Here is a 13,671-nt window from a genome sequence, read left to right as displayed (position 1 = left end):
CCTGCCTAGCCAGCTTTGATGCACCCGAAACTATCTCAGTTCATGTTCCTTTGGGCCATCCACACCATTCTCTTTGCTTGGTTTTCTTCCTTTTGGGGGGGGGGCAGTGGTTTGAGGTAGGGTCTTGCTGTAGACCATGCTGACCTGAATTCACTATGTAGTCAGGGAATCCTCGAATTCCCACTGCTCCTCCTACCTCAGCCTCCCAGTGCTAGGATTAAAAAAAGTGTGTGGCGCACGCCTTTAATCCCAGCCCTCAGGAGGCAGAGGTAGGAGGATCGCCATGAGTTCAAGGCCACCCTGAGACTACATAGTGAATTCCAGGTCAGCCTGAGCTAGAGTGAGACCCTACCTCGAAAAACAAAAAAACAAAAAAAAAAAAACAAAAAAAAAAAAGTATGTGCCACCATGCGGGCTCTTGCTTGGTTTTCTAACTAACTGTAGTTGACATGCCAGGTTACAAGTTGCCCAGCAGCTTACATGTCTAAGTAGGTAATGAGTCCCTGTGGAGGGAGACGTGATATGTTAGTCATCTTTGATGTATCAGAGTCTAGCACATGGCCTGTTTCTTACATTCGATCATTCATGCACTCACATTTATTGGCATTCACTCACTCTAACATTCATTCATGCGGCAAATTCTTACTGAGATCTTTCTAGTGCTGGGCATTGCTTCATCGTTGGAACAATGTCATTGAACACAACAAACCCTATATCCATCTTAGAGTTGATAATCTAATCAGAAGACAAAGATGACAAGCAAATAAACAAATGTGGTTTGGCAATAAGCATCAAAAAGGAAAATAAAGCAGGTGAGGGGAACAGGGCGTGTGGGAACCGGTGAGGGGCCCAGAAGTTTTCACATGGTTGAGGCAGTTGGGCACCTTGGTTTTACTGAGAGGTGACACTGAGCAGAAACTACAAGAATGGAAGGGGCAAGACCTGGTGATATTTGGAGTAAGAGTGTTCCAGGTAGAAGGAACAAACCCAAAGGTTTAAAGCACAAGATGGCTCATTTCAGGAAAAGTCAAGGGGCAAGTGTGACTGGAGAAAGTGAATGAGGGACAGAGCAGTGGGTGATGAGGTCATCAAGTCAGTGAGGGAACAGGGCCAGGACATGAGGCCACTGTAATAAGGGCTTGGCCTCTGCTCAGGAGATATTTGCTGAATGAATAAGGGCATGAATACAAGGTGCCTAGGCCAATAAAGACTCTAACCCGTTCACCTCCTGGGGAGATGGGGCCTGAATCCCGCCCCAAGAGAGCAATAAGAGAGGGACAAAGGAGAGGCAGGTGCTTTAGGGAGGAGTTCACTGTTAGCCCCGGTGTGGGGCTTCTGTTGAAGAATGCTGAGGAGAACTCTTCTGGAACATGGAGTCCTGTGGAACTCCATGGGCGAAAGCCTACAATGCAGAGGGTGCCGGTGCATGCCTGTCACCCCAGTGCTTGGAGGTTGAAGGATTGGGAGCTCACTCCAGGCCAGCCTAGGCTATAGAGTGAAACCCTGTCTCAAAAATCCCGAGAGAGCCGGGTGTGGTAGCGCATGCCTTTAATCCCAGCACTTGGGAGGCAGAAGTAGGAGGATCGCCGTGAGTTCGAGGCCACCCTGAGACTCCATAGTGAATTCCAGGTCAGCCTGGGCTAGAGCGAGACCCTACCTCAAAAAAAATTAAAAAAAAAAAAAGCCCGAGAGAGGCTGGGCGTGGTGGTACACACCTTTAATCCCAGCAGAGGGAGGAGGATCGCCATGAGTTCAAGGCCACCCTGAGATTACATAGTGAATTCCTGGTCAGCCTGGGCTAGAGGGAGACCCTACCTTGAAAAACAAAAAACAAAAACAAAACAAAACAAAACCAAAAACAAATCCAAAGAGAACAAAAGGCTAAATCTTTTGAATGTGAAAGGCCTGTGGCATCAGGGATTAGAAGGCAGTCTTCCAAACCAGGAAGTGTTTGTCCCCCCCACCCCCACCATCCCCTACAATAGTGCTGACCTCCAGAGGGAAGAGGGGCCAGGCGGCAGGAGACAAGGTGGTCCAGGGGAGGCAGGAGGAAGTCCAAGCAAGTGCAGACAGGAGGACACAGGAAGGCCTGGGGCCAAGGGTGGAAGCCAGAAGCAGGCCTACTGTTTTTTGCTCACCAGCTCCCGGGGCCCAGAGTCAGCAGAAAATCCTGGCTCCAGGGAGGAGGTGGTGCCGAGCCAGAAGCTGCTGAGGGAGCAGGGGCATGGAGATGCCATTGTGCGCGCCTGCAATCAAGAGACTTCAGAGGAAATCAAAAGCACCAACTGGGGAAATGATGTGTGCACACTCTTTTCTCTCCCTCTCAAACACACACACACACATAAACTTCTGCCTCCAAAATGGGTCAAGTGAAGGTTGTGAGTGTGGTCTGGGGAGGGAGGGAGGGCTAGGAAAGGAGGGTGAAGGGACTAGAAGCAGCCTGGGTCCTCATGCCCATTCACCCTCCTGGCATGGGGGTTGGCAGCAGCTGCAGGGTGGGGTGGGATGTGAGGATAAATATACACCTCCCCATGCATATGGATAGTGCGCACAGCTGCCCTGTCTGCTTAGTGTTCATTAGGACCAACTGTTTCAGGAGCGGTGCAGGCTGGCAGGAGGATGCTGTACCCATTCAGATTCGGGGGCAGGGGGGTTGCCTGCAGCTGTGCAGAACCTCCCCCCCCGCCCGGATTAGCATCCCAACCCCCAAATACCTCTTCCTCCTCCCTCCTCCTGCTTTCTCTTCTTGTAACTCACTGTCCTGCCAAATCAGGAGGTGGGAAGGGGTCCTGGGCAGTTAGGCAGGGTGAGATCTGCACTGCCTGCTCATGGGAGCTGGGTGAAGTGAAGGGACTCTTGCTGGATTGAGTCCCGTGGCCATGGGAGGGGCTACTGGTGACAATCAGAGTTTATCTTTCTTTTTTTTTGGTTTTTCAAGGTAGGGTCTCACTGTGGTTCAGGCTGACCTGGAATTAACTATGTAGTCTCAGGGTGGCCTTGAACTCTCGGCAATTCTCCTACCTCTGCCTCCCAAGTGCTGGGATTAAAAGCGTGTGCCCCCACGCCCGGCTTAGAGTTTATCTTTCTGTCCAAAAGCCATCGGGGGCATCTAGGCAAGCAAATTGCTTTAGTCCTGGGAGCTCAAGAGAAGCCCTATTCATATTGACAAACCTTAGATCATGTGTACTCAGTGTCCCCAGACAGAATCCCAGGGGTGAGAGCTGGTGCACCACCCTGATCCTGCAGGTTTCCCTCTTTCCTTCCTACCTCCCTCCTTCCTTCCTTTCCCCACTTGAGAGAGAATGGGTGCACCTTGCCATTTAAATGAACTCCAGATACAAGCAACATTTCGTGCATCTGGCTTTTTCCATGGTTACTGGGGAATCAAACCTGGGCTGACAGACTTTGCAAGCAAGCTCCTAAACCGCTGAGCCATCTTCCTAGTCCACTTCTCATTTCTTTTTTTACCCCATTCTCATTCTTGAGACCAGGAAGGCTGAGGAAGGGAGAAATGCTGGGTTTCAACTCTCAAGATCCTATCTAGGCGGAACTGGGGCCTGGGTTGGGAGCCAGGTACAGGGAGGTGTCTGGCTGGTGTCAAGAAACAGGGCCATTATTGAGTATGGCTGTGCAGCGTCTGCCCTACGTGAGGACAGCCTTTGGATAGTGCTGTGCCTTGCACCCTGGAATGACAACTTGTCCCATGTGGGTCCGCTGGGGTGGAGGACCCAGGTGACAGGCTTCTCCAGCCTCAGGAGCATGTCAGAGTGCTCAGAGGCAGAGGCTGTGGGTGGACAGAGGTGTATTTTGCAGGCTGCCCTCCCTCTGCCCTCCCTTTCAGTGATCTGAGTGGGCCCCAGGCTGTTCCTCCAGGGACTTGGATCAGAGCAGCAGAGCTCCGCGCAGGAAGGGAGGTAGCAGATCCTGGCCAGAGCCCAACAGCAGGTCTCCCCAGCCAGTTTCTTTTGTTGCTAGGGTGGGGCTGGGTCCCTCTTGCCCCCTCTGCTGGTAGCCTCCAGAGTGGCAATCAACTCTGGACCCAGGGATCTTGAAAAGGTCTGGTGGCCAAAAGCAGGGTTGCCTCTCACCCACTTGGAGCCTGCTCTTCAGCTGCTCCCAGCTGGGTCCCCCAGCATTATGGAGAAAGATGGACTTTGGAACTGGGAGTCAGCAGGGATCCCAGTCCAGCCACTTCTAAGCTGCAAGGGTTAAGCCTCAGTTTCTCATTTGGGAGCAAAGGACACGAGGGTCTATAGCAGGGCAGAGAGAGGAACTGCTAAAAAGGGTAGTGGTTTGCTTAGCCAAATGGTAGTTCAGCCTCCAACCTCCGAACCTCTGGCTTCAGCTATTCCCAACAAAGCTTACCCCTTCCGGACTCTGCTGGTTCCCCACAGTTCAGTTCTGTCATTAATATTTCTTTTCTTTCCTCCCCCCTTCTCCTTTTCCTTCCTTTTTTTTTGGTTTTTCGAGGTAGGGTCTGTTGTAGTCCAGGCTAACCTCGAATTTACTATGTAGTTTTGGGATGGCCTCGAACTCACAGCGATCCTCCTACCTCTTCCTCCCTCTCCCTGAGTGCTGGGATTAAAGGTGTGCGCCACCATGCCCAGCTAATATGTCCTTTCTTTAGCAGAGGCTTTTTTGTCTCTGGGACACTACTGTTCACTCTGAGTAAAGTGAAAAAATAGATCTGAGTTCTTTTGTGTAGGAGATTCCTTCGTTTTTTCAGTTTTTGTTTTTGTTTTTCCCCCTAAGAACAGAGCCATGAAGGTCGTTGGGCATGGTGGCGCATGCCTTTAATCCCAGCACTCCTGGAGGTAGAGGTAGGAAGATCAGCGTGAGTTCGAGGCCAGCCTGAGACTACATAGTGAATTCCAGGTCAGCCTGGGCTAGAGCAAGACTCTACCTAGAAACCTCCCCAATGCCCCCCCCCCAAAAAAAGACCTGGATTCTAGTGGAATCTGGGGGAAATGATTCAAATTCCACAAGTGCTGCCCATTCCCCTTACTGGTTGGTAACGCCTCCTGTTACTACCTGGGACCAGTGCCTGTCTTTTCCTGACCTGACGCTGACACATGGATGTCTAGATGTTGGCTGTGACTCTGCACGTCCACGTGTGTGGTTGGTTCTGGGGACACACACGCACGCGCACACACAGTGCTGGACAGCAGATGCACTGCGGGGGACGGGAGCTCTCCTTCCCTCCTCCCCGCCCTGCTCCTGGTGGCTGCAACTTCTCTGTGTTCTGCAGTGTTGGAAAAGGAAATTACAGAACAGATTGCAATTAAGGGGGATGAGGGGAGAGAGAGAGAGAGAGAGACAGAGGCTCTAAAATGCAGCTTGACTGAGCGCTAAACTGTGTTTTTGCCTGGAGCCAATCAGGAGCCTCTGACAAGAGCCTGTTCCCACTTACAAATCTAATTGCAGGAGGTGTGGCTGGGGTGGCCCTGGGAGCCTCGGAGAGAAGGGGGCTGCCAAGCCCTCGGGGAACGCTGCTGGCAGCCTGCTTGTTTGGTGCTTTGAAAGTCACAGAGTCATTTAGGAGGAGAGGTGGTGGGGTGGAGGTCTTAGGGGCCTGGGATTCTGGACTCCAGAATCTCTGTCAGTTATCAAAATAGCTATCAGTGATTCAGCATATGCATACATATGCATTGTACATACAGTCTCTCGTCTTGGTAACTGTTCCCTCTCTTGCAGAGAAGAAACTGAGGCACAGAGCACCCCAAATCTCTCTGCCACTCTAATCCTATTTCTCAAATGAAGCATGTAACACGGAGTAATTTGCCCAAGATCATAGAGTTGATTTTATTTATTTATTTTGTTTTTTCAAGGTAGGGTCTCGCTCCAGCTCAGGCTGACCTGGAATTCACTATGTAGCCTCAGGGTGGCTTCGAACTCAAGGTGATCCTTCTACCTCTGCCTCCTGAGTGCTGGGATTAAAGGTGTGTACCACCACGCCTGGCTTCTTTAGTTATTTTTCTTGTTTTGGTTTTTTGAGGTAGAGTCTCACTCTGGTCCAGGCTGACCTGGAATTAACTCTGTCATCTCAGGGTGGCCTTGAACTCATGGCAATCCTCCTACCTCTGCCTCCTGAGGGCTGGGATTAAAGACATGCGCCACCATACCCGACTTTTAGTTATTTTTAAAAATATTTTATTTCTTTTTTTTTTTTTCTTTTTTTTAAATTTATTATTATTATTTATTTATTTGAGAGCGACAGACACAGAGAGAAAGACAGATAGAGGGAGAGAGAGAGAATGGGTGCGCCAGGGCTTCCAGCCTCTGCAAACGAACTCCAGATGCGTGCGCCCCCTTGTGCATCTGGCTAACGTGGGACCTGGGGAACCGAGCCTCGAACCGGGGTCCTTAGGCTTCACAGGCAAGCGCTTAACCGCTAAGCCATCTCTCCAGCCCAAATATTTTATTTCTATTTATTTATTTGAAAGAGACAGAGGGAGAATGTGTGTGTGTGTGTGTGCGTGTGGCAGGGCCTCCAGCTGCTGCAAAGGAACTCCAGACACCTGTGCCACCTTGTGTAGCTGGTTTACATGGGTCTTGGGGAATCAAACCTGGATCCTTTGGCTTTGCAGTCAAGCTCCTTCACCACTAAGCCATCTCTTCAGCCCTGATTATTTTCTTTTTTAAATTTTCTTTTAGATTAGACCTCATGTGGCCTGGGCTAGTCTCCAATTTGTTATGGAGCTAAGGATGACCTTGATCCCTGTCTTCACTTTCTGAGGCCAGGATTACAATTATAAGGCACCACCTCTGGCTTTATTTGGTGCTGAGGCTTTGTGTAAGCAAAGTGTGCAACATCCCTAGCAGTTGTGTTGGTTTTGAGGTAGGGGAAGTCTTGCTATGTACAGTCTGGCCTTGAATTTGTGATCATCCTACATCAGTCTCGAGTGCTCAGATTAGAGCACCATCTGTCAAGCTAAGAAAGCATTTTATTATGTTTTATTTTATATTTTGATTTTTCCAGGTAGAGTCTCTCTGTAGCCCAGGTTGACCTGGAATTCACTAGGTAGTCTCAGGGTGACCTCAAACTCACTGTGATCCTTCTACCTCTGCCTCCCGAGTGCTGGGATTAAAAGTGTGCACCGCCACGCCTGGTTTAATGTTGAATTTTCTTGAGTATTACAATGCTCCAAATATTGCATGGGGTATATGTCAATTAAAAAATTGCTTATCAGGGCTGGAGAGATGGCTTAGCAGTTATTTGCCTGCAAAGCCAAAGGACCTCGGTTTGATTCCCCGGGACCCACATAAACCAGATGCACAAGGTGGTGCATGCATCTGGAGTTTGTTTGCAGTGGCTAGTGGCCCTGGCGTGTCCATTCTGTATCTCTTCCTCTGTGTGTCTGCCTCATTCCCTCTCTTAAATAAATAAATTAATTAATTTAAAAAAAAATTTAAAAAAAGTTGTTTATCGGGGGCGAGACCCTGCCTAAAAAACAAAGTTTATTGGAAATTCAAACTGAACTGAATGTCCTGTGGTGTGCCCTAGGCTTTCCTGTTCCTCTTGTCTCTAGCTCCCCTCTCCTTTTGCCAACAGCTTGCTCTGAGTGCAGGTCCTTTGGGATCATAGGGGCTGCTGAAGGGGTGGGTAAGCTTTTTAGCTATAGACACGAGCCCTGGGGCCCTGCCAACTTTGCCACCTACTATATGGCTTTAGGTGACCCTCCTACCTTTTCCTTTCTTTCTCTTTTTTAAAATTTTTAATTTTTGTTTTTTTTTTGAGGTAGGGTCTCACTTTAGGTCAGGATGACCTGGAATTCACTATGTTGTCCCAAGGTGGCCTCAAACTCATGGCAATCCACCTACCTCTGCTTCCTGAGTGCTGGGATTAAAGGTGTGTACCACTACGCCCGGCCTACCTTTTCTTTTTAGACACAGGGTCTTATGTAGCCTAGGCTGGCCCTGAACTCCCAGTCCTTTATCTCCTGAATGGTAGGATTATAGGCATTTGCCACCACACTGCCTGGTTTCATTTTCCCTCTCAGAAACTTCAAGAGGACTCAGGATCAGGTAGTGGGTAACTGCAAATGTCCCTGCCAGCCCTAGCTTTCCTATTGCCTCCTCCTTTCTTCCTGTCCATGGGGCTGGACTTGAGAGAGGCTGGTAAGAAACCGATGGTTGTGCCGTTGGGAGGACAGAGGGCACACAGCTCCTGGGGCAGAGGGTCGAGGGTGGCAGTGATGGTCACCTGGGACAGAGAGGACGCAGATCAGAGCTGGGACTGCTGTGAAGTGGGTTGTTCTGTTGTGTTTTGCCCTCTCAGGTGGCAAGGGACCCAGGTTTCAGGTCCCAACGGCACTTAATGGCCCTGTGATCTTGACAAATTCCTTTCCTGAGGTTAATGCCTGTTTCTTCAACTGCAAAGTGGGGCTAAGGCTGCCTGGCATGCAGCAGGAGCATAATAAAGGCTTGCTGTTATCACTGCCATTTGATACTATGCACATGATCTATATTTTTCTGCAAAAAGCCCTTGAGGAAGGCTAACCGCCAAAAGGGCAAAGCCACCCAGGGCCTCTTGGAGCTTCAGCAAAGAACACAATACATTCCAGGCTGCCTTCATTTCAGCTACATTTTATTTGTCGCATTTTTGACAGGCATCTAAATTATACATTGAGCTTTCCACATGACCAAACACCACGTCCCTTCCTTTGATTATCATTTTCAAAAGGGACTATAAAAAAAGAACCTTTCGATGGATCACACTGAACCCTGAAACCACAGAGAGCAGAGCTAAGAATAAAAGCAAGTAAGGAGCGTCCCCCAGAAGGAGAGAGAAATCAAAGCACGCTGAGATGGGGATGGAGGGATGGATCCTAGCGAGAGGGACATGGTGTCACCCTCCAAGCCAGGCCGGATAAGGGACAGCCAACAGTGAGGGTGGGGCGCACAGTGGCACAAAAATAGCTACCACTTTAGTCCAGAGGGGAATAAAGACATCGCCAAAAGCCAGGGGAAGGAGAAGTGGACATGGAGGAAGAGGAGGGCGGCGGCAGGACTTGGCCTGCGGCATCCTGGGCTACGGGCTTCTCCACCCCACTGCAGAGCTAACCGCCGGCATAATCGCTGACTTTCAGCTGTGCACCGACATGTTCCCCAGCTCAGCCCACATCAATGACACCCTTGTTTCCATAGTAACCAAGGGAGAGCAAGGGGAAAGGGTGTATTGCACTGGGCGCAGGGAATCCAGCCAAAAGCAGCCACAAGGGGCGGGTGGGAGGAGGGGAGGACTCAGTTTTTCCCACAGCTGGCTTGAGTGCATATTACGGGGCGTTGCTTGGCCTCTGCCCCCAGCCCTCTCCCCCTGCACATTCAGAGGCAATCGTGCGCGGAGCGAAAGTCTTACTAGGGCTCACTGGAATGAGGGAAACGGGAATGGGGGGTGGGTGGGGGGAAGAAGGGCATCCCCTTCTAGCTTCAGACTCTGTCCTCTGGTCATGGTCACAGGGGTGGCACTGTAAAGAGGAAAGGATACTTAAAAAGCATTTTGTTTTTACAAATGGGAGCTTTCAAACTCTGCGTTTTTCAGGTTCCTCTCTTCTATCCTGGGAGCCTACCCCTGCCACACACACACACCCAGGGTTCAACCGGGATCACAGGGAAGATGAAAGTCTGCCTCTTGTGTCTCTAGCTGAAAAGCAAATGTGGACATTCACAGAGGCCATTATCAGGGGGCAAGTGGCTCTGCCTTGCTAGCTGGGGCCCGGCGGTGGTTCTTTAGAATAGTTCCTGAAGTCGGGAGCTAGCGGCCAAACAGACTTTACAGACTGTACACTGCAGAGTTCTAAAATCACAGACTTCAGGGCCGGTAGGTATTTGGCCCTTCAGATAACATCCTTGATGTGCTACTTAGAAGGGAAAACAAATTTTTGGGCCAAAGCCATATTTGCCCCCTGGCAGACGGGGCATTTCGGATTCCTTATGCTCGGTTTTGTCACTGTGTAGGGCAAGAGGAGCCCTGGGTGATCTCAAGAAGAGGAAGAGAGAGAAGGTCCCAGAGGGCGACCAGACAGGAGGTTTGAAAACCTCACCTTTTGTCTTGCAAGCTCTTACAGGTCTGTCCGCAGCAACCCCAGGGCACCCTTCGTTAGTGGCTTTTACTCCAGGCTGCCTTTGAAACTGGCCAGGCTTCTCTCTCTAGCCCGAGTCTTGTCCAGGAAAAGCCAGGTACTGAAGGCCAGGAGTTTCAGCGGCCTTTTGCCTGCTGCCATGTCTTGGTGGGCTTGGAAAGGGCTACCTCTTAGGAGGAGAAGGCAGCTGGCTTCCCAGGACCCTCCAAGCACTGGACAGTCTCTTATTCATTCTCTGAAAAGCCCTGAGCTCAGGCCCAAAACAGAGGTCAATTCAGGAGCAGCGGTACTCCGGCCGCTGTCGGGGTTTGAGGCTGAGATTTCTGAAGGCTCACGGAAACAAGCTCTTCGTGCAGCGCAGGGCAGAGGAACGCTTCTGTCATTCTTCCCTATCGATCAACAGAGGACACGTTTTGCTGGAGAGAGGCAGGGGAGGCCAGCATGAGGTGGCTGACGTCCCTGAGCACAGCCCCTGCGATCACATCCTGTGTCCTCCCAGCAGAAATGTTCTCCACCCGGGAGCATCCCATACCACTGAGTTGCCAGCACTAGAAAAATTGATCTCTTCTCAAAATCGATCTGCCTGGCGTTTCTCAGTGGAGCAGGTTCATGGCAAAGCTGCATTTATTTTTAAAATCTGATAGCAGCAGCCCATTGTGATCATTTAAACACAGAATTCTTTGAGCTTTAGAAATCCCTTCTATAGGACTGCAGTGGAGAAGTCGGCTAATCTCAGAGTCGGCGGCTCCCTGCTCCACTGAACTGGAGAAAGCCTGTTTACGCTAGCCTGAGCCCTCCATGTGAGGGCTTTTTAAGGACCTTGTAATTTTTTTTCTGGAATTAAACCTCCCAGCTCTCCTTACATTCCAGATGTCATTACAGTCAAAAGTCGTAAGAATTTGCTTCCTTGTGCGGCTGGGGGACCTGGAGCTGGGGTGTTTTTGCAGTGACTCATTTGCAAGGACGTTTTCTTTCTTTCTTTCTTTCTTTTTTTTTTTTTTTTTTTGCCCAAGGAGTGAGGATTACATAGTCTCTTACCTGCATGACAAGATGGTTTAATCATCTGCTATCCCTCACCTCCCCCAGCAGCATCCTTCTGGACAGACTGAAGCAGTTGGGGATGGGGAAAAAAAGAAATCACTGACCAGAAGCAGCAAATATTGTCTGTGGCTTCCCACCACTGAGGCAGCGGAAGGACAGGTCAGGAAATAAAGGAACTCAGCATAAGCAGCTTCTCCACCCTCCTTTAAAAAAAGAAAAAAGAAAGAAAAAAGCCCACTGGAATTGTCTAAACTGCAATGCAATCTCTTGCTCATTTAAAAGATCTCATTTTCTAATCATGTGCTTTGAGACATTTAATACTATTTCAATTATGCAGAGGAAATAATATAATTCCTTTATTTGAAAAATGATACTGAACCTCTGAGATCAGTTAAAATCTACTGCTGGAATGGGGATTCTTTTGAAACTGTGTTGTTCCCTCTCTTCAAACAGCTGTAGCGGTACACAGATGGAAAAACATTTGGTCAGAAAGCAGCAAATCAGTGTTTTTCAGGACGGAATTCAGCTCCTGTGGCTCCCGCGTCTCCATTCGTCCAGATTTTATTTCTTCTTTGCATTGACATTTTTGCAGACCCAGTTCATGCCATCCTTTGAGGGAAATGGGCAGAGAAAGGCAGTGTTAGCTGCAAGAAAAGCCCTATTAGCTCCAGGCTGGAGAGGACAGGGGACTTTGCTGCCCCAGAGGCCCACATGGGTGACGAGGGCCAGTGACCTCTCGGGAAGGAGGAGGGAGTTCTCTGAGAACACAGAAGGGAAATAGGAGGGGGAGCGCCCAGCATCTGAACTTGAGATGGGTCCTCAGGAACTCCCTCTGAAAAAATAAACACATCTGCCTGGGTCCAAGGCTTAACTGAGGGGCTATCAGGAAAGATTCCAGCCGTTTTTGGCTTTTTCTAAAGGCTGACCCTTGCCAGGGCATTAATTCAATAAACTACCCTTCTGGTGCCCCAGTGTGTTTACAGTGTGACAGTGTACACTTGGGTTAAATTCAATTTCTTTTGGAAAAACAAGTCCTTTGCAGTGTTACTCCACACACACTGGGGCAATGTGCACTGATTTCTCTGTGAGGCACTATAAATGGGCTTAAAAAGGGCCTGGCAGGCTACTTGTCGCTTTAAGCTCTATCAAGCAGAGGGACCCAAAGAAGGTCCCCTTAAAGGCACAGTGACCTTGAAAGGGTCCTCTCTTAAAAGGCTGGAGAGAAACGGAAGTAAAACAAACAAACAAACAAAACAAAACAAAAAACAGTGCCTAAATCACCTGGCAGGCAGCACAATTCCTCCTGGATGCTAGGTCTGCCAGACATGAGCTCCTTTTCAACCCCCTCTGGAGCCATACCTGGATTCTCCACCTTTTCTTTGAGGCTCCCTGACCTTTAGGGGTGGACAGAGTTCCCTCAGAAGCACCGAAGAAAATTTAAGACAACCCCTGAAGTGACTCCCTTGCCCTGCATCTGAGCCCTGCATGGTTACACGTGTGCCACCCCACATCTTGAACCCCACGCTGCTTGTGGCTGCCGATGTAGCGGCTGGACATGAACAGCTGAGGTAGCTTACTTTTCCATTCAGAACATCAAATCTATAAACAACACATCAAACCAAACCACCAGTAGGCGTGTTCCTTTCCCTGCATTTACAGTGAACTCCACCAGTTGCCACCAGGGCACTTGGGTAGAAAGATCTGATCATCTTAGGGAACGTTCTGCTTTGCCAAGATGAGGCTGGCCTTGACCGGAAGCTCCCAGGTGGAAAGCACCTGGCTGCAGCCAGATGGGTGGAGGAATGGCGAGATGGTCAAGATGCTCTGAGAGGACCTCAATGCATCTCTGATTACAACTGGGTCAATGGCGTCCTCTGAAAAGCTGAGGCCAATTTTGAGCCCATTTTATGAAAAGGATTAATTTAAAGAGAAGTATGTTTAATTTTAGTGGCTAATTGGTTTCTAAGAAAAAAAAATGATCACCTGCCAGGAGACAAAAATGCTTTTCCCCATACAAGAGGGATGAGGACGATAACCATCTTCTTTCGTGCTGGAGCTGAACAGCTCAGCACTTGCGCAGCACCAACACCCCGAGATGCCACCTTGGTATTCTCTGCCTACAGATGCGGGCTGTATTTTTATCAGGCCAGTTTCTCTGAGAAACCAAGAACAGTGTTCCCACATAATCTGAATGCCATTTTGTCTTTCTTCCTGTTTTATGGCTGTTGAAGGTGGGGGCTCTCCTTTATTCTAGCTAACTGACCACGAGGGCAGGCAGAGAGATAGGGAAAATATTTACTCAGCTGCAGGCGCTCAAAGCAGATGGTGGAGGGTGACAGAGCCTCACCCTGGCTGTCCACTGTGGAGGCGGAGGGGGTTTGGAGGGCAGCCTGCTGAGGAGCGCTGTCCCACAGATGTCTGAGGACCGTCTGCTGGTGAGGCCTGCTGGCCACAGTCCTGCCAACAGAGGGCGCTCGGAGGTCAGCATCCACTGCTGACCCCCAAGCCCTGGGCCACCCGCAGGAACCAGGCGGAGCGTGGGAAGCAC

The 13,671-nt window shown here is 49.8% G+C and overlaps 1 protein-coding gene across 1 annotated transcript in view; it reads right to left on the bottom strand.

The window, feature by feature from the left end:
• Positions 1–8,570: 8,570 nt before the first annotated feature.
• Positions 8,571–13,671, bottom strand: part of Arl3 (ADP ribosylation factor like GTPase 3) — a 60,370-nt gene continuing 55,269 nt past the window's right edge. The window contains exon 6 of the mRNA XM_004659393.3: positions 8,571–11,732. Coding sequence (XP_004659450.1) covers positions 11,685–11,732 — 48 coding nt within the window. The 3' untranslated portion in view covers positions 8,571–11,684. The remainder of the gene's footprint in view (positions 11,733–13,671) is intronic.

Source organism: Jaculus jaculus, chromosome 1 (assembly GCF_020740685.1).
Source record: "Jaculus jaculus isolate mJacJac1 chromosome 1, mJacJac1.mat.Y.cur, whole genome shotgun sequence".
Taxonomy (NCBI): Eukaryota; Metazoa; Chordata; class Mammalia; order Rodentia; family Dipodidae; genus Jaculus; species Jaculus jaculus.
This window is presented reverse-complemented; position numbering and strand designations above follow the sequence as displayed.